This window comes from Ambystoma mexicanum, chromosome 13, assembly GCF_040938575.1.
Source record: "Ambystoma mexicanum isolate Mex_15411 chromosome 13, UKY_AmexF1_1, whole genome shotgun sequence".
Classification (NCBI taxonomy): domain Eukaryota; kingdom Metazoa; phylum Chordata; class Amphibia; order Caudata; family Ambystomatidae; genus Ambystoma; species Ambystoma mexicanum.
This window is the reverse complement of record NC_090938.1, coordinates 472,455,537-472,476,942: the sequence shown is the minus strand read 5'-3', so window position 1 is coordinate 472,476,942 and position 21,406 is coordinate 472,455,537. Positions and strand designations below refer to the sequence as shown.

General features: G+C 47.9%; 1 protein-coding gene across 2 annotated transcripts in view; it reads right to left on the bottom strand.

Annotated features, from left to right (window-relative positions):
- The window catches only part of CDC27 (cell division cycle 27), a 1,618,725-nt gene that overhangs the window by 661,562 nt on the left and 935,757 nt on the right, over positions 1 to 21,406 (bottom strand). For both annotated transcript variants that reach the window (XM_069634092.1, XM_069634093.1), the window contains exon 11: positions 1,844 to 2,048. In XM_069634092.1, coding sequence (XP_069490193.1) covers positions 1,844 to 2,048 — 205 coding nt within the window. The remainder of the gene's footprint in view (positions 1 to 1,843; positions 2,049 to 21,406) is intronic.

The following is a 21,406-nucleotide window of genomic DNA, read 5'->3' as shown; positions in this document are numbered from 1 at the left end:
CCAAGTCGCACTTTGCCATGATTGGCTGAGGTGGTTGTCCGGGCCGGACAACCCCCCTCTGCTGCGTGATTGACAGCCAGGCTGTGTGAATGGGGGATTTTCACATAAAAGGCAGGACTCTTGGGCTGGAAGTCAGTCGCCACTGGAACTACAAGGAACCAGAGAGAAGTGTAGAAGAAGACGGCTGCTGCAACTACCCTGTCCTAGTGAAGCCCTGCTGCAGTGCTGAGCTAGCCAACCTTCAACGACCAGAGAAGATCCAGTTTGGAATCTTATTCCCTTGAGACTGGTGAGGTCAACCAGCTCACCTTCCACAGCCAGAGGATCCTCTTCATGGTCGAAATCACTGCACCCTGCTGTAGTGGTCCGGATAGCCATCTGAAGAGCCTCGACTGTTTTAAAGAAGCGCACCTTTTCTTCACCGTCGCTGCTGCTGGCTTCATCCCCGAGTAGTGCAGGCCCCTCCAGACGTCGTCCTTCTCGTCTCCATGACCGAAGCTCCAGGAACCGTGGGTCTGCAGGAAACTACCAGGAACAACTGCCGTGACACCAGCTTCTTAATTTAATAAGGTACTGTGTCCAGTTTCGAGGAACTAGGGTGAATCCCTTTTCTCCTCATCCAAGGCTTGCCCTTGTCTTCCCTCCTTATAACTTTTGCTTCCTCTGTTGACAATATCCAAGTACGCCTGGCAACGTTGAATCTTGAACTATCTGACTGTGTGATCCTCGACAACAGGAAGCCGGTTCCACTCGACACTGGCTCCGGCCTATTGACTTTAGTTTTCCTGTCAGCAAGTGTTCTCTAATTCTGTCTGCCTTGACAAAAGTATTGCCTATGATTTTTGCCCCCAACTCTTTGGTTAACTCAGGTGCTAAGTGTGTTTTTGCCCCAGTAACATTTCTTTCTGCGGATATGCGTATCTTTCGTAAGACTGAACTGTCATTACTGTCAAAAAGTGATTGCATATGTATTCCCGGTAACGTCTTGATTCACAACACTGGTCCGTTACAACATAGGGTACTTACCTTGAGTTGTTCAGTGCCAAGAGAATTGGTTGTGTGTAGTGTATTTTCATGTGGTTTTAATTTAATAGAAGTGAAGTGTTTCACCAACAGTTGGTTTAGAAATAAATGTATTTTTACTTTTCAACCAAAAACCTTGAGTCAGTGTTTGCTTGAGTCACAGTAATGGTGGTCCTTTGTGTAATTTCTACTACTGCTCATTTGCTCTTGAGATAAGTCTGGCTGCTACTACTTTAAGATAGTAGTACAGGCTTGTACCAAAGGTGAACTTGTATTACCACCTGTGGTCTTAATTGTGTGTAGGGGTCCCAAAGGGCACTGCACAGGATTCTGCCTAACACCTACTCAATCAAGTGTAAATCACTCACTACAACACTACTCAAACCTCCTCTAGCTCAGTACTTAAATAATGGCATTAATTCCATAAATATGTGCACACTCCAGCTTTTGCAATAAATGGCAATTCCTCTTAGCACACAAAAAGCACAAGAATAAAATTAAAAAGGTATCACCAAATAGGAAGTTGATTCAGTTTTGAGTGAGTTGGTCAGCCTCTTCAGCATCTGGCCACCTACAATTACAAACAAACCTCCCACTACAATCATCTTGACTAAAGTTCCATCAAGTGCAGCTCAAGCGCCAGATGTCGTTTCAAACCTTGAATTCTAAAGGAATTTTTAGTAACATTTATTTTCAGTGATTAAAGGTACACAGAGAAAGCTAAAGTACTTAACAATGGTTATAAAGCACAAACTACAGTAGTAGCAGTAATCCCAAACGACATTTGGTTTTTCTCCCATCAAAATAATTCTGTACAAACCGGCAGCTGCTTTCTGTATGGTGAAAGCGTGGATCTGAGGCGTGACAATGGCCATTTTCCCCTCGGACATAATAGAGGAGTCCAGTTTGGAATTTTCCAGGCTGTCTATGTTCGGCTGATTTAATCCACCTTTGTTTATCTGTTTCTTTGTCTTTCGATTTGCAATTTTAGGAGGAAACTTCATTTTCAACTTTTTACTGTTTTCCTGCAAAAAGGGACAGAAAGGGAATCTTCACTACAATGCAAGTCGTGAATCGCCAAATACAACAAGTTTTAAATTACATTAACATAATATAGGACCGTTTAAATCACAGTACTTTAGTAGGTCCCCAATAAACCCAATATATTAGCTGTTCCACACAACCTAAAAAAGGTCAGATAGCAGCATCCTAGTTGTGCTAAAGATATCAAAGCCTGCTTTCCACTACCAATGTGAGAAGACATGTTGCACAATTAGCACCTGGGCAGAGGTGCAAGCCAATGAGGCTGTCAGCATTGCGGCCAGAATCTGGCAATTAATATCCGTGTTAAATTCCGCCATCCTGAAACTCTCCATATGGGGGACCATTTTACTTTGTGTGCTGGCGCGCTGCATAACACTCCCCGGCGCACCCCCAACACCCCCCCCCAGCGCACCCCCAACATCCCCCCACCCCCAAGAGGTTCATTTACTTATTTAGCTGCGTGCGGCTATGCCACTCCCTACCTGCTTGGCCTACCTTCAGGTCCTGAAAGTAGGAATGGGACAATGTTTCATCACCATTTCCTCACTGGACAATGTGTTTATTTTATTTTAACAGGTAATCAGCGTGTGAAGTGAATCTTTGCCAGAAAGCAAAATGAAAAAATATGAGAGCCCTGGAAAATGGCCTGGTGTGTCAACAGTGAGAATGCCCACGTTTAGGGTGGGAGTGGGGGTGCTAAGAGGGCGGGGTGAGGTGCATCATCACAGAGCCCTTCCAGACAACCATGGCTCAGACTGGGTGACAGCTACCACCCTTTTATACCACCGGGAAAAGATTAACAGTTCTCCTCTTGGATTTTTCATTGCAATTCACAGTCCCACGCATCCCTATGCATAAAGTTAAATATTGTAATAACTAAAAACTCTTTCCAATGAATCCTATTAGAAAATACTAATTTGTCAAAGCTCATTTACTTCAGCTCAACAAAGTTAAAATGACATACTACGGTATCGTTTGAAAACAGAAACATATACACAAACATACGGATACATTACTCACCATAATCGTATTTCTGATGCTTGTATCTGCTTATATTCACATGCTGTGCATAGGCCGACATCTAGTGGAAGCTGCAGAGTATTACAGTTGTTTGCGAAAATTCAAAAAGGGATATCGACAGGGCGTGCCAGTAATACTATTCCTAGTGTGACGTCCACTGTACCCATGGTCCTTCACACGTCGAGGTCCCTCAAATTGTTTTGTTTCTGACATGAGGTAGCATGAAGTGTAGCGCGAGTACAGGTGTAACCAAGCAGATATGTATCAGACAAGCTCACAATCATCCATGTGCCTTCTCTCCAAGGGGAGGGAGGGTGGGCACATTTGAATCTAAGCAGATACAAGCATCAGAAATACTATTACAGCGAGTATGGTATCCCTTCTGAGGCTTATGGAATCTGCTTAGATCACATGCTGTTCATAGATTAGCGAGCAGTGTTAGGAGAATGTGGTGGATTGTGAGAAGGTTCATGGGCAAACGGATGTTTTAGAAGCGCGTGTCCCACCTGTGTATCTGTCTTGGAATGCGTGTCAATGCATTAGTGCCGAGTGAAAGCCAGTGCTGAGCTCCATGTAGCTGCTTTGCAAATGCTGTCTAGGGGGACATTTGCAATAAATGCCAGCATAGCTCCCGTGCTCCTTGTGAAGAGGGCACTTGGCGTGAAAGGCAGTGTCTTGTCTGACAAGGAATAGCACAGTTGTATGCATCTGACAATCCATCTGGAGATGGCATTCTTGGAAATGATGTCGCCTTCTCTGCCTGGGGCTACAGAGACAAACAGTTGGTCTGTTTCCTTAGCAGTCTGGTCTTGTTTACGTAGTAAAGGACCGCCTTCCTTAAATCTATTGTGTGGAGTTTTACCTCAGCTGAGCTTCTTGGGTTCTGGAAGAAAGCCGGAAGCTCAATGGACTGCTTCACATGATATTTTGAGATGAACTTCGGAGAGAACCTAGGATGAGTACGCAAAACCAGTTTGTCTTTGAGTATGACAAAGAAAGGATTCTGCACTGGCAATGCTTGTAATTCACAAACTCCTCTTATGGAAGTAATAGCCACTAAGAAGGCAGTCTTGTAAGTCAGGTGCTTAAGAATTGACTTGTGCATCGGCTTGAGGGGGGGTCCCATGAGCTTAGCGAGTACTACATGGAGATCCCATCCTGGCGGTAGGTTTGAAATTGGAGGGTAGATTCCCTCCATAAATACCTTGATGACAGGTACTGTCCAGCATGATACTTTATTGTGGGAGGTGGTGTAAGCAGAAGGGGGCGCCAGGTGACCTTTATAGAGTTGAATGCTAACCCCAAGTCTACCAAGTGGAGCATATAGTTGTATGAGGTTAATCTGTTTAGACTGGCACCAAATCACAAATCTCCTCCACTTGTCGAAATAACAGCGTCTAGTGATTGGCTTGAGGATATCCATGCACCTCTGTGGTAGGTTAACATGTCCCAACTCTATGACTTAAGGAGCCACGCTGCCAAGTTCATCGAGTAAGGTTGCGCGTGCACGTTTGGTCCCCTGTGTTGAGTAAGTAAGTCTGTCTGGCATTGGAGTTTAATGGGAATCGCACATCGCCAGTTTGCACAGATGTGGATACCATGGTTGTCTTGCCCACATAGGAGCAACGGATGAGCGTCATGTGGCTCTTGTTCACCACTTTGTTCATGAGAGGAGTCTGGCGGAGGACAGGGGGGGTGAAGCGTAAGCGAATTTCTCTGACCAGTTCATCCATAGGGCGTTCCCCTTTGAGCCTGGCTGGGGGAACCTGGACGCGAAATCTGAGCATTGTTTGTTTTTGCTTGTAGCGAACAAGTCTATGGTGGGGAAACCCCATTGAGAGAACAGGTGTTCTAAGACCTCTGTGTCTAGTTGCCACTCTGGTTCCTCTAGTAGGGGATCTCTGCTCAGTGAGTCGGCTGGAGTCGAGATCCCCTGGAACGTGCTGTGATGATAGGAATATGTTCTGTTTGAGTGCCCTTTTCCAAACTTGTTCTGTTGGCCTGGACAGATTTGGAGAACATGCACCCCCCCCCCCCCGTTTGTTGATGTAAAACATTGCTGTAGTGCTGTCGGTGAGGACTTGCATAGACTGGTTCATTAGGTGTATCTAAAATGACTGAAGGGCCTTGAACAAGGCCAGTAGTTCCAGCAGATTGATGTGGTTCCACGCTGTAGCATAAGTCCACAGACCTTGTGCTGTTTGATGAAGGTGATGCAGTCGTCACAACGGCCTGCACCTATGGATCGTGGAAGCGTTTTCCTTCAGCAGATTTTCTCTTGTTCGCTAGCGAAGGTTTTGTACTAGTGCTGGGGAAACGACCACTAGATCATCCCACTGACCACTTTCCTGAGACCACTTTCCTGAGACCACTGTTTTGCCAACCACTCCTGCATGGGACGCAGGCGTGTGTGTGGTACCAGGTAAATGCAAGATGCTATCATGCCTAGCAAACGCATAGGTTTGGCAACGCTTATCTGGCGGTTGGCCTGATAATGAGCTATTTGCATTAACATTTTGGACCCTTTCCTCTGATGGAAAGACTAACCCCCTCCGTCGAGTCTATTACAGCTCCTAAAAACGGTTTGGTTGACAGTTCTTTGAATGTTTTGCCTGCAACTATGACATTCATTACTTACCGTAATGGCAATTCTGAATATTGTATCTGCTTAGATTCACATGCTGTGCATGTGGTCCGACGTCCAGTGGTAACCGCGGAGTTTTGCATCTAGTCTTTCGGGGACTGAAAGGGGACGTCGGCATAGGCGTGTCGGTAACACTATCCCTATCATGTAGCGTACCCAAAATCCCTCACGAGACGAGGTTCCTCCGATTATTTTTATTCTGCCATGAGGGAGCCCAAGGCTATTGTGAGCGAGTACATGAAGAGAGAAGAAGTAAGAAGTTATGTTCCTTCCACCCAGAGCTGGGAGGTAGGGAGGGTGCATCTGAATCTAAGCAGATACAATCATCAGAAATGCTATTACGGTAAGTAATGCATGCCTTCTGATGCTTGTTAATCTGTCTAGAATCACATGCTGTGCATAGACTAGCGAGCAGTACCCGGAGTTGGAGGTGGGTTGTGAGAAGGAACAGTAGAGAAAAAGAGGTCTTAGTACTGCTTGTCCCACCTGGGAATCAGACCTAGAATGAGTGTCTAGGCAATAGTGTTTTGTAAAGGTGTGTACAGAACTCCAGGTTGCCGCTTTTCAAATGGACTCTAGGGGAACATTTGCAATGAATGCTATGGCTGCCCCAGTGAACCGAGTAGCATGTGCTCTAGGCTTGAAGGGCAGTTCTCTCTTAGCAAGAGTATAACATAGTGTGATGCATTTGACAATCCACCTCGAAATAGCCGATTTAGAGACCGGATCCCCTTCTCTACCAGCTCCCACTAAAACAAAAAATTGGTTAGCTTTCTTCAGTGGTTTAGTTCTTTCCAGGTAGAACATGACTGCCCTGCGCACATCTAGTGTATGAAGGCTTCTTTCGGCCATGCAAGTGGGATTCTGGAAAAAAGTAGGTCGTTCAATCGATTGGTTCACATGGAACTTTGAGATGAATTTAGGTGCAAGTCTGGGTTGAGTTCGCAGAACTACCTTATCCCTGTGGACTGTAACAAAAGGGTCTAGAACAGAAATCCTGTAGTTCACTAACCCTTCTAATAGAAGTGATAGCCACTAGGAAGGCCGTCTTGTAAGTCAGGTTTTTTTAGACTTACTATATGCATTGGCCCAAAGGGAGATCCCATGAGCCTGGTCAAAACCGCATTCAGGTCCCATCCAGGAGCTGGGTGAGAAATGGGAGGATAAATCCCCTTAACCCCTTCGATAAAGGCCTTAATCACTGGTTTCTTCCACGACACCTTTTGTTGTGATATGGTGTAGGCTGAAAGAGCAGCCAGATGAACCTTTAGGGAACAGAAGACCAACCCAGAGACCAACAGATGGGTTAGGTACAGCACAATGTGTGTGGGTGAGCAATCGATGGGATTGACGCCCTTGGTATTACACCAGATCAAAACGTTTCCATTTGCTGGCATAGCAATAACGTGTGTTGGGTTTTCTAGCTTCCGAATATGTCCATGCACCTCCGAAGGAGCTGTAGATGTCCAAATTCTACGACCTCAGGAGCCAGGCTACGAAGTTCAGAGTTTGTGGGCATGGGTGTAGGGTCTCCCACCCCCCATGTCCCGAGACAACATGTTGTACAGGCAGGGCAGTTTCACTGGCGGGGAGAGGGACATTTCCATCAGATGAGCAAACCAGTGTTGGCGGGTCCACATGGGGGCCACCAGTATCATGGTAACTGGTTCCTGGTGCATCTTGTGCACGATCTTGTTGAGAAGGGTAGTCCGGGGGGGGGGGGGCAGGAGGGCGTAGACACATTTCCACTGGATGTCAGACCATATGCACAGCATGTGATTCTAAGCAGATTAACAAGCATCAGAAATAGGCTTTAAAAAAAAAAAAAACAGGATATGATCAGATTTATGCATCAAGTGATGTAACAAGCAAGATAACATAGCAGTAGGTAAGTGCGTCGATCGAGGAAGAGGGGAAACCAAAAAGGGGGGAGAAAAAGCAGAGAATGAGAATAATTAGACCATTTGTCTGGGTTTGTGAGCTTAATCCTAATTGGATTGTTAGGAAACAGAAGGAAAATAAAGCCTGATGGCATCTTACCAATTTGGTGAAGTTCATATGGCACATCCATTTGGTTTGTGGAGCCAATGGCTAGTAGTAGTCCAGTTAATAGGATAGGGTAGGCTGAGGAATGGAAAATGAATTTTAAAATGTTGAAATTGCGCAATGTCTGCTAAATGCAGTTTAAATAGCTGGCAGCATTATGGTCCTGGCAAGTGCCTGGGCGGAAAAAAGGTTTGTAGTGGCAGCATTGTCTGCTTAAACGAGGCACGTATTTTGTTGCAAAGGTAATACTGTAAAGGGGGTGGGGGTTCTCAAACATGGAGGGTCCTAAGATGCAGTCTGTTTCCTGATTGATCGTGACACGTAATGTCTGAAGGAACAAATTGAAGTGGTTGGAGCTGAAATAACCATGTGGGAGAAAAATGAAGTGCATAGCACGTGTTTAAAACCGAAAAAAAAGCGTTCGTCAGGGAGTGGAAATTAACCAAGATTGATAATGGCAGGATAGCGCATGAGGTTCAAAAGCGTTCGTGTGAAAAAGTCTTGTATAATTGAGCTTACCTGATGCCTGCTAGCTGCTCGCTTCGTTTGTCGCTATAAGAACGGGGAGCAAAGCTCTTATTATTGGAGTCGATGCATTTCCGTGGTTGCGTACACAACTCCCGGGTGTGTACACTAATCCCTAGCGCATGTGTGGATGGCCCAGATAGAACTGTTCCAATGCACAGGCACCCAATGGGTGGAAAATAATTGGGGCTTGTGTGTGAAGCAGAGTATTAAATGAAACCATGCTAGACGAATGAAAATTGAAGTGTGACCTGTAGCAAAGCTCATGGGGCTGTTGGAACTGTTAGGATAAGGAAAAGAACAGGGTTCAAGGACATTGTGATATAAATAAAGGGAAGGCTGTTGTATTGTAAAAAAAATAGTATTAAACATGGTATAATGTACTAGGATAGGAGACAGGGTGGGGGACATTACTGTATGTCCAGGAAAATAACGGGGAAAGCTCAAGTGGCTGGTGCGTGGGGGTTCCCCGTTTTAGTGGGTCCAATGTGGCTATGCCATGTGATGGTGGGTACTGACTCAAGGCTGTGTGCCATGAACAGTCTAAGAAATTAACCGGTAGAATCAACCATCCAATTTAACCCGAAATTAAGGGAAATTAATTGTGATCACAAGGGATACATAGAAGGGATTGGGGGCTCGATTGTAGAGAATGTTTGCTAGGATGAATTGTAGGAGAGAGGTCCGTTGGCTGTGGCTAAAACCATGGCGAACAACCGTTTGATGCAATCCCAATGGTATAAGGCCCAGGGGAGGCATCAGACAAATTGCGTGATCCTGGGTCACGTTGTATGGTTAGAATACCGCTGGACTGTATTTAGGAGGTGCGCATTGTTTGGACAGGTGAAGTGGGGAGAGGAGAAAAGGAGGCAGTGCCATTATGCTTACCAAAAGACATTAAAATCATGATCTGAGTTGAGGCCGTTCTTGGTGCATCTGAAATGGCAGATCATGTATATAACAAGTTAGTTGGTCTTTGGAAAAGTTCAGGGGCTTAGGAGAAGCCTTCCTGGAGGGGAACAGGCTGTTAGACCTGACCGACTGAAAGTGGGTGAACACCCGAACAGTAGAAACAGTGCTCCAAAAGCAAAGGAGCGATACAAACTGCTTCAGGTAAGTTTACAAAGCTCCCCACAGTACCTCGAGAGTGAAGATGATGCAGCTGGACGCCTTCTGGATGCACAGTTGCAAGCCCGGTCTCCTAGTCCTTGGTCGTGGTGACAAAAGCGAGGACCCTCCATGGGCTGCTGCAGCAGTAGTCGAGAGGTATTCACCAGCAAATATTCTTCGTACTCCTGCATCGGTTCGTGGTTATTGATGCCTTTTCCACAGCACCAGCAGCTAACGATCACTGCTGGTTGGAATCTTTTTTTTCTTGGTCCTGCACTCTGGTGAGGGTACTGTAGAAAGAATTTGAGCTTCTCGAGGTCCACACGGATGCCACTGAAGATTCATTAATGGCAAGGTAATGCACTTGAAGGTGGTCGAGGTACTCCGGGTATTGTGATTCTGCAGCCCAGGATGGACGCAGGACTGCTCAAATTGAAGAGTGTCTTGAGGCTGGTAATGCCCATCAGCCCAGAGGACGCAGTCCTTGGTGAAGCTTGCCTGCCTATTCAATAACGGGGTGAGGACAGCAGCAGTACTTAATCAGTGCTTCTGCGGTTACTGGAGCTGCTGCAGGCGTCTCTGGTCAGGGTTTTCTTCGGAGCTTCAGTTCCAGTAGTAGACTTTACCTTCTGTCCCAAAAGCCTTGCCTTTTATGCAGGAACCCATTCATTCAATCCTATGGACCTCTCAATCACCTGGGGGGCGACAGACCTTGCAGGACATCCAGCTGCTTAGTTCAAACTGGTTCCAGCCAGACATACCCTCAAGACAATGACCAGGGAAATTTCTGGCACCTCCCTCACTTCCTGCCTCAGCAGACATACTGGAGCCTGGGTAGGCTTCACACAGGGATCCTGTCAAGGGCAAAACTCAAAGAGTACTCACCCCCAACTGGAATGATAGAAGGGCAAGTAAGGAACAAACAAATGAAAAACGGCGATAAAAGGAGACTGGCCAATTTTAGGAAAATGGTCACCCTTGGGTGCTGTACTGCAGCTGTGAAAACGGCCTGGAAGTAACAAAGAAATGGTAGAAAAGTATCCACTGCCATCAGCCATCAGCCATATCAAACTACAGAAAGGCAAGGAGCCCACACCACCTTGTTGTTGAGGCAGTGCATGGCCACTGGGTCATCTGTCAGGACCAACTAAGCCTTGCCTCGTACAGATGGGAGAAGAGAGACCAGGCCAGCCTGATCGCTCAACTCTAGCAAATTGATCCCGCCCCCTAGAGCGCCAGGAGCACATCAAATATCTCTCACCATCAAATCTTGGATGTGAGCACCACAACCCTTCAGTTACGCATCCATGACTAAAGTTTGTTGTGGTCAAGGTGGTTGTGGTCACGGTTGTCAAAAGGACACACCGAACATTCTGCAGTATCCAGGCTCAGATTGGAGGATATGGCAGGAAGTCTCTTTAGAGAACATATCCCTGAGGGTGACAAGGGATGGGTTGACAGTTTCTGACATGACAGACCAAAGAGAAAACCTAGCTAGGGCAATGGAGGCATTGATGCTCAAATTCTCTCTGAAGTCCCCTCACTAGGCCCAGGCTCGCAGAGCTAAAAACTTTCCTGCTGCAGGCATACAGTATTTGGCTCTTCCTGTCGGGACAGGGGGGGGCAAAGGGGGAAATGATCTAGTTTTCAGATTTGCCGTGACAGCTTGTATAACTACACTCTTGTGATGCAAGGAGCAACCAGGAACAGTGGGCATACGCATGCCAGCTAGTGCTTTTTCATGAGATTCAAGTGTACAGTTAGGACTGAGGTCGGTTTTGGACTATAACACAAGGACTAGTGCCTCTATTGCATAGCTGAATGGCAGTAGGATCACCTTTGGGCCCTCTTCCAGAAGAACCATAAACTTGTATTGCACTCTCGGTTGGGAGGAGATCGACAACCCTAAGGTATCCACCACCTTGTCAATCAGCTGTTGAAGTCGTCTGAGGCTTATCCGGTGTAGAAGCAGGAAGCAAGTCAGTCATAAGAGCCACAAAGTCCCTGTGTTCAACACAGAACTCCTTAACATCCATAAGTTAAAGGGATTCCCATCTAAAAGGACCAGGAACCCCATGTTCATCATAAATTTCTTCTAAGAGAGACATGAATGCACCCCAAGGCAGTAGGGCATACACCAGAGAAATGTGGTCATCACCGGCACCAGCCACGCAATTGAAGAAGTGTTGAGATTGGGGGCCGACGTCTGAAGACAGAACGGCACAACCATGAGACAGGATCTTTTTAGTAACCGACATCGTTGGGCGCACAGCCGTGAAATTGTCTTTGCCAGGTCATCCAGTCAAGAGGGACTCAGACAGCATCAGAGGGTCAAAGACTGATGGTGCAGAAGCAGAGTAGCCAGTGCAGTGGACTCAAAACGTCGCTGAGGTCGAGGACATCAGCGCAGAAGCTGGAGCTCTGGGTCATTGGTAAAGATGTTGGTGGGCAAGATTTCTCTTTAGGCATATTTCCCTTTATATTCCATGGACCCTCAAACGTTTTCCTTTTGTTTTTGAAACGGTCCTGATTTTTTACAGGGATGCAAAGCCTTCCGCTTCACTCCTAGTCTTTCGCTCATTTTGCCATGGGGAAAGTGATCAGACTATCGGTACTGGGAAACTAGGATTCCCTTTTGCATAATGCAGTGGGGATAATTTGTATCACCCTAGTTTTTGGTAACATGTATATGTTGTCTAAAGACAAGCTGGTGGCAGCAGATACATTTTTTTTTGAAAATCGATTTTATTAAGTTTCATTTGTGCATTACGAAGTTACATTACATTTGCAGATATGAGTTAACAGGAAAAAACCAAACGCAACACACCCCTTCTCCCTCCCTCCCTTTCCCTCCCTCCACCCCCCTTCAGTTCAAATGCTCATAGGTTGGTTAATTGCTTGCTTGACGGGTTCCTTAGAAAACAAAAGTGTCAGTGCACTGTGCGTTTGGCACGTCGAAGTCGTGTGGACCAACTGGGTAAAGTTCACTAACGGGTTTTTGCGGGTCATGGCACCGTGTCCTTGGGGGGGGGGGGGGTCCCCCGGCATCACCATTAGGCACTAGACCGCTCGACCGTATTTGTCAAAAAAGGGGAGCCAGATTTCCTCGATGCTGGATTTGGACTCATCAAGCAGGTGTGTGAGGAACTCCATGTCGTAGATGGCCCGTACCTTGGTTACCCAGGTTTTTTCCCCTGGCATTTCCGGATGTTTCCATTTCTGTGCCAGGCAACATCTGGCTGCTACCAGCATAACCTGAAGCATATGGTCTTGAGTGCCCTCTTGGCCTTCCCCAACGTCAATTCCGAAGAGGAGGAGCCAAGGGCAGGAACATCGCTCAACCCCATCCACCCCCTTGATCCAGGCCCGTACCTTGTCCCAATAGTTTTGGACCACTGGGCATCCCCACCACATGTGAAGGTAGTCTCCTCTTTCTGTCCTGCATTTCCAGCAGTGTGGGTCATATTCTGGCCTCATCCTAGCTATCCTCTGCGGGGGATAGTGCCATCGGTGTAGTATCTTGAGGGCCTGATGGCGATACTGGAGGGAGGCTGTGGATCGATTAGCCCGTCTGCACATCTCCGTCCATCTTTCGTCATCGATTTCCTCACCTAGGTCCCTACCCCATTGTGTGCGTGCTGGCGGCAGGTCTCTGGGGACAGAGAACAGAAAGAGCTTATAGAGGCGGGATATTATCCCCTTGGAGCCCCTCGCGGTCAGGAGGAGTTTTTCAAAGTCTGTAAGGTCCCTCCTGAGGGTATCGCCCCAGGATGGCTCAGTGAGGACTCCTTTGAGCTGAAGATAACGGAAAGGGGAGAGCGTGCCTATTCCCAGGGCCTCCTCAAGGTCACTCAGGGGTAAGAAAGAGCCCCCCACCCACATATGACCAGTCCTGCTAAGGCCTGCCTCGAACCATGTCTGGTATGCTGCTGGTTCTGCTATTTTGGTCAGGAAAGGAGGGGCCCAAATGCAGCTTAAGGGAGAGGGCCATGTTGTGAGCCATCTGTAGTAGCCTCCCTCTCTCCATAAGGACCACAGTACTTTCAGAATCGGATGGTTCAGGACGGTTCTGGGGATCTTATTCCTTGGGACCCAGAGCCATTCCTCTATTGTGACAGGTGCGAGGGGCCTATTATCCATGGCTACCCACTGTTTTTTCATTCCCGGTGAGAAGTGATCACCCAGTATCCTCAACTGGGATGCCCTGTAATATGTCTCCAGGTCAGGGTAACCCACCCCCCCGTCCTCCTTGGCCCTGGTCAGTACCTCGTATGAAATTCTGTGTTTTTTACCCTGCCAGAGGAAATTAAGGAGGACACGTTTTGTTTCTTCAAAGAAGGCCTTAGGGACCTGCACCGGGAGCATCTGGAAGAGAAACAGGAATTTTGGGAGAATCACCATTTTTATGAGATTGAGGCGTGCCATCCACGAGAGACCCGCTCCCGCCCACCTTTCTATGTCTCTCCTGATTGTTGACCAGAGGGGGGGGAAGTTGGCCGCATACAGGTCTTCAAGGTCGCGCGTGATCTGGACTCCCAGATACCGGAACCCCCCTCCTCACTCCGTTTGAAGGGGAGTCCCTCCACAAAGGCCATCTCCGGGTCCGATAGATTCCCACCAATAAATGCTACCGATTTGTCAAGGTTGACTTTATACCCCGATAACTCCCCATATCGCGTGAGGCCCTGCAGCAGCCGGGGGATTGTTTGGGACGGTCTGGTGACATAGAGCAGGGCGTCATCTGCGAAGAGGCAAATTTTGCAGTGCATGTCCCCCATCTGTATTCCCCTGATGGCTATATCGTTGCGGACCGAGACTGCCCATGGTTCCATTACCAATGCATAGAGTAACGGGGATAGGGGGCATCCCTGCCTCGTACCACGTTCAAGGGGGAATTCTCTTGATTCCATTCCGTTTGCCACCACTCTGGCCGAGGGGGAGGAGTAAAGCGCAGATATCCATCCCAACCACCTCGGGCCCATCCCCATAGATGTGAGGACCTCCCTCATGAAGGCCCAACTGACCCTGTCGAAGGCCTTCTCCGCGTCGAGAGCCAGTAAGAGTGTGCCCTCGTTTCTGGCTTCAGTTGTGGCTAGTATGTGGAGCGTTTTCCTTAAATTATCGGAGCCCTGTCTGTTAAGGACGAATCCAGCCTGGTCTGGGTGTATCAGGCGTGGGAGGGAGTTTTCCAGTCTGGAAGCCAAGATCCTAGCGAAAATCTTGGCGTCCAAATTAAGAAGTGAGATGGGTCTGTAAGACCCACAGTCCGTCTGGTCCTTGCCTGGTTTGGGTATGACGGTGATGAGGGCCTGCAGGAATGTCGGTGGGATTGTGTCCCGACTCCTAATCTGGTTGAACAGTTTAGCCAGGGGTTTCACCAGGATCGATTGGGTCTGTTTGTAAAAATCTGCTGTATAGCCGTCTCGGCCTGGTGCCTTTCCGGCCTTCAGTCTTTTGATGGCTCCCTCCACCTCCTCTTCTGAGATTTCCCCCTCGAGGGCCTCTAGGTCTTCGTCGGTCAGCCTGGGGAGGGGGTGTTCCGCCAGAGCAGATACATTTTTACAATGTTTGCATTATTTTTAGTGTGCACATTCACATTTACTGTATCTGGCTACTAAAAGTGGCCAGTGCCGTAAAATGGCTGTGCCACGAGATTTTTCGCTTGTCCATGGCCCATATTGTTTGGCCTTCATCCTGCCTTCTCAGGTCAGGAAATCCCCTATGGGTCATGCATTCGCCTGGGAAAACTGCTTTTGTAGACTACTGCTGGCCTGGCGTGTGTGGACACAGGAAGTGGGTGGGCCTGGTGTGTGTGGCCCAGGAAGTGGGCGGTACTCTGGTCCCACTTTACATCCGTGGCGCGAGAGAGTTTGAGTGTGGGTGCATGAGTGAAACCCACAGTGGTTCCTGATTGGACCACTGCTGTCTGATTGTGCAGATCCCTACCGTTGGTTGGTTTGGACTCACTTCATTTAGGATAAGAAGGACATCTGCAGTCATTTCTTGAGATCAGCATTGGAGCCAAGTATGCTGTGAAGAACAGCCAACTGAAGATCCGTAGATGACTCGAAGGAGTCCTGGCATGCTTTCCTGCGTTTGGCCCGGTGAAGCTCTGCTGGACTACCTAATCTGCGAAGGCCCTCTGCAGTGCTTCAACCCATGGACTGAGGGGACAAACCAGGCTTGATGCCTTCTTGAAGATACAGCAGTCTTGATCCTTCTGAAGTGTCCCTGAAATGACCAGATCACCAGATGCGTTGCCGTTGTGTTTTTTCCCAGAAATTTGGTGGTCGCCAGCTCCGGTCACAAGTCGCATTCTTGCCAATTTTCAGCTTCCATGAATCAAGGGATCCTGTCCTCGAAGGTCTTCAACTACAAATGGGGAGATGCCAGCCATTGTCGCTGTACAGTGACCACCAGTGCAAGTTGCTTCCCTGTGAGGTGTCCATAAGAGTACTGCAGTGGAGAATCCAGCTTGCCTTCACCAGGGGATGCACCAGTAGCCAAACAGCCATCCTCCGACCTGCAACCAGTGGACATCCCACACCAGGATAAAGGATAATAGATAAGGGATAATCGACAGCCAGTGACACCCAGTCGGTCCACCAAGTAAACTGGGAAAATCTGAGGTGGGTTGGTACTCGCAAAGCATTCAGGGGTCGCTGTCTACCCTATAATAAACCTTAGACTAAACTTTGGTTTATTGCATTCCATAGCTGTTTGATCGTAAAAAGCTGTACCTAAAGATTGAGAACAACAAGTTACTTACCAACTGGTAACGTTCTTTCGATTGGCTGTTCCTTCAACGCATTCCTCATCTTAGATGTATTCCATCCAGCTTTGCTGCTCTTCGGAAATTTTTTCGGCAGAGGGCGCTGTGCGGCGATGTCGAGTCAATGGTCCCTCGAAGGCCTCCGTCAAGGGTGACGTCATCGGGTATATAAGTAGCACGCGCTGCGCCCGTTGGCCTCAGTTCTGTTTTGACCCTTTTCACCTTCGATTTTGTACTGTGTAGATTGTGCCGGCAGACAAGTATCAGCCTTGCGAGATTTGAGTTGGCAATAACCCGGAAAAATCTACAGAGGGGTAGGCTGAGAGGGCGATGAGGAATACGTTGGAGGACCATCCAATCGAAACAACGTTACCAGTTGGTAAGTAACTTGTTCTTCGAGTGGATTGTGTCCTCCAACGTATTCCTCATCTTAGATAGACTCCCAAAGCAGTATGGATAATTTCTCTTGAGGTGGGGTAAGATTTTTCAATGCCCTTAGATGGCTGAATATAGTACTGCTTTACCAAAAATTCAGCTCCTTAGACTGGGAAGCATCCAGACTATAGAATTTTGAAAAGGTGTGCAGTGAAGACCAAGTTGCTGCTTCACAAATGGACCTTATTGGAACACCTCTTTGAAGGGCTGTCGAAGAGGCGATGCCTCTGGTGGAATGAGCCCCCAACTCTTCTGGGGGGTCTTTTTGTGCTAATCTGTAGCTGAAATGCAAAGCACAATCCAGCGTGATAGTGTCTGTTTTGTCACCGATTGACCCAATTTCCTTCTGGTGTAGCCGATTAACAGTTGGATGTCCACCATAAGCTTGGAAAGCCTAGAGATGTAAAAGCTTAAAGCTCTTCTTGGATCCAACCCGTGTAATCCTTCCTCCTCCTTAGTAGGATGAGGTGGAGGATACAATGCGGGTAAAACAATTTTCAGACTTAAATGAAAATCAGACTACTTTAGGTAAAAATGAGGGTTTAACCCTCAACACAACTCTATCCTTATGGAACACAGTATAGGGTGGCCCAGAAGACCGTGCCTGCAATTCGCTCACTCTTCTTGCAGATGTTAAAGCAACTAGGAAAGCAGTTTTCCATGTCAGTAATCTTAATGGACAAGTTTTCAAAGGCTCAAAAGGAGCACACTTAGAATTTTAGAATCAGATTGAGATCCCAAATTGGCACTTGGAATGGGTAAGGAGGAAACGCATTAGTGAGTCACTTAAAGAATTGCATTACCAAAGGAATTTTGAAATGGGAGCATTCTTCCGACGAGCGCTTGAAGATGGAAAGCGCTGCAAGATAACCTTTAATGGTACCAACATTAAGACGTCTATGCGCTAAGGACAGGAGGAAGGACAGTACTTCCGGAATAGAACATAGAAAAGGATCGACATTCTTTTCTCTGCACCAGTTGCAAAACTTTCTCCAACAGCAACGGTATAGAGATTTTGTTGGCCTTCTTGCCGAAAGCAACACCTACACGACGTCATCTGGAAGGTCCCAATCCTTGTATCTCAGCCTTTCAGATACCAAGCTTGAAGGTTGAGAGTTTTGACCTCTGGATGGAGAAGCTGACCCTCCATTTGTGAGAGAAGTTCCTCTCTCTGAAGAAGAAGTACTGGGGGATAGATGGACATGTCTAGAAGGTACAAGTACCACGCTCTCCTGGCCCAATCAGGGTAAATTAGGATCATGCGGTTCCCGAACTGTCTCAGTCTCTTGATGACCTGAGGAATGACGGGAATTGGAGGGAACGCGTACAATAGTGGGGAATTCCACTCCACCAAGAACGCATCTCTCAGGGCTCCTTTCGGGGGAAATTCCCTTGAAATTCCCGTCTTTCGCACTTCTGGTTGATTCCAGTCGCAAATCGGTCTACTTGAGGGGTTCGCAAAGGGCGAAGATCTCTTGAATGACTTCCTGAGCCAGTTGCCATTCGTGGGACACTGCCTGCTCAGAGCATCTGCTGTCATTCTCCTCCCCGGCTAGATTAAATGCCGTTAAAGAGACTCCTTCCTGAATTGCCCAATACCAGAGCTGCATTGCCTCTCTGCACAGAGGTAGAGACCTCACACCTCTTGTTTAGATAATGCATGGCCACTGTGTTGTCCGTCATTATCAGGACATTTCTTTCCTCTGACAGATGGCAGGAAAGATTTCAGCGTTAGTCTGATTGCTCTCAGCTATAAAAGGTTGATGTGTAGTTTGGACTCCGATGGAGACCAACGACCTCTGATTGTCAGATTGTCAGATTGTTGTCATGAGCTCCCCACCCCATGAGTGAAACGTCCGTCACTACTGTGATCGCTGGCCGTGGTTGCCAAAAAAAGTTCTCCTTTCAGGATGTTCTCTGTACAAATCCACCATAGAAGATCTTGTCGAACCTTGTTCGGAATCTGGAGAAGATCTGTCATTTGACCTGAGAACTGGGACCACTGAGTCTTTAGAGCCCATTGAAGGGAACTCATCCTCAAACGTGCCTCTGGCACCAGGAAGATGCAGGATGCCAGGAGGCCGAGCAACCTGAAGAAGTCGTAGGCCTGGAGATTTTAGGCATTTTGGAATTTGGAAACCATCTGAAGAATGTCTTGAGCCCTCGACTTGGGAGGCAAGCTCTTTCCCAAGGATGTGCCCAATACAGCTCCTATGTACTGGAGTTGTTGGGAAGGTGCCATTTGAGAATTCTTGAAATTTAGGGAGAAGCCCAGTCTGTGGAGGAAATGGCAGTTGACTTTCAGATGATCCAGTGCTTGTTCGGCAGAACGTGCCGTGATCAACCAATCGTCCAAGTAGGGGTAGACGTGAATCCCCCCTCTCCTGAGGTGCGCTGCCACCACTACCATTAACTTGGTGAAGACCCTCGGGGAGGAGGTCAATCCGAATGGCAGGACTCGAAACTGATAGTGTGAGTCGCCAACTACAAACCTCAGGTATTTTCTGTGCTTGAGATGAACGGGCACATGAAAATAAGTATCCTGGAGGTCCAATGACACCAACCAGTCCTGAAGTTAAAGGGCCTGAAGGATCTGAGAAAGGGTAACCATCCTGAACTTGTCCTTCCTGAGGAACTTGTTCAAGTTTCTTAAGTCCAAGATGGGTCTCAGTCCTCCGTCCTTTTTGGGGATCAAAAAATACGGGGAGTACCATCCCTTGTTCCTCTCCGCTGCAGGTACTGGTTCCACAGCACCTTTCTCCAGCAGGGTTAGAACTTCCTGCTGTAGGAGCGGGTCTGAAAACTTCAAAGGGTGTCTCCCTGGTGGATTGCTTTGAGCTTGCGTTAGAAAAGGAAGGCAGTAACCTTGGGCTATTATTTCTAGAGCACAAACATCTGAAGTAATGGCTCGCCATTCTTGCAGATGCTGTGACAGCCTGCCTCCTACAGGTGTTTTGTGATGCAAGTCCTCAAAGTGGTTTTGTGGCGGTTGTTGCAGCCGCTGATGGCAAAGAGGCTGCAGCTGGAGCTGGCTTTGCACATTTTGCTCGTCCACCGCGAGAAGCCTTTCTCAGGCCCCTTTGACTGGCCATTCCTCTTGCCTTTCCATATGAGGAGTAGTAACGATAGGATCGTCCCCTCCACGATTGTCCTGGCGCACGAAAAGGCTGAGGTTCCCCAATAGCAGCCCCTAAATATTTGGCAGCTGCTTTTGAGGTCTGCAACCTCTCAAGGCTCTCGTCAGCCTTGCTGCCAAAAAGGTGAAGCCCATCAAAGGGCATGTTCAGAAGGCGGTTCTGTACGTCCAGTGCAAACCCCGACTTCCGTAACCATGCAATTCTGCGCATTACTGTGCTAGTGCCCATGGACCTGCTTACACTATCAGCAGTGTCCAATCCAGATTGAAGGCATTCCTGCATGGCTTCCTTTCTATCTCTAACGATGGCTAGGAACCCTTCCCTTTAGTCCCCTTCTGGTATGTTTTCCGCCGCCATTGCGATGCACTCCCACAGAGTGTACGAAAACTTTGCCAAGGCACATGTGGAGTTGGCAGATTTTAAAGCCATACTCCCAGCTGAAAATACCTTCCGTGCCCAGCCATCCACATGCTTATTATCCCGGTCTGGAGGGATAGAAGGGTACGCAACTTTGTTAAAAGCTGTGGCTGCCTGTATGACCAGACTCTCGGGAGTGGGATGTTTGGACAGATAGCCGGGGTCGCTACTGGCAGGGCGGTATTTTGAGGTGAGGGATTTATTTAACGGAGGAATAGAATCCGGAGTTTCCCAATTCTTGGCCACCCTATTTTGCAGGGCTACATGAAAGGGTAGTACAGGGTCTTCATGGGACCATGATCCAATATATCTGTCAAATCATCCTGGATGAATTGGGCCGATGGTCTAGACCATCCTAAGTAATCTACTACCTTCGTCATTTACTGAGGGTATGATCGACTGGCATGCTCTCCTGGTTCTGGTCTGCCAAAGTCATTTTCAGGAGATGTGTCAATGTCACTTGCATTGTGTAATGATTCCACCAAGTCCCTCATTCTGCTTTCTTCTGAAATCAGGCATTCTGGGACATTTGGGGTGCCATATTCTAGCCCAAAAGGTACATTCTCCTTATCAGATCTTTCCTGTTCCTCAAAAATTGAGGTAAGGGACTTGAAAAACTCCTTCCTAGAGAGAGGCTTGAAAACCTTCGCTGGGAGAGGAGGAGGAAGAGGTATTACAGGGCTCTGAGGGTATTACAGGTCTTGTAACCCTGTCTTTCCCTTTTTCTGGCTGGCCTGGCTTGGCTGGAGCCTTTGGCGCCGAGGTCGATGTCGACAAAGGCGTCGATGAAGTCGATGAAATAGTGGTCGTCGACGGAGCCTGCTTCGAGGGCGTCAAGACACTCTTCGAAGATTTGCTCTCCGAGGTGCGTTGAGTCTCGGACGGTGTCGGTGGACTCGAGCGGTCCTTTTCGCTCGCCATCCTGGAAGGTTCTCCATCCTTCCTTTTTTCGATAACCCTGGCGCGCGCGTGACGGAGCGATGACGCTCCCGGCCGGCTTCCGAAGAAGGCGTGGACCGAGGCTTCGCCTTCTCAACCACCTCCATCATTTTGACCCTGAATGCTTCCCACTCTTCGGAAGACGAATGTTTTGTGGGGCATGTCATCTTTTTCGGAGACTCGTCTGACGGCGAAGTGGAGGGAGACCTGTGGCGTTGTTTCTTCGATTTTTTTGACGAAGACGAGCGATGAGAATCGCTTCGGGATCTTGATTTATGCCTTTCGCGTCAAGGA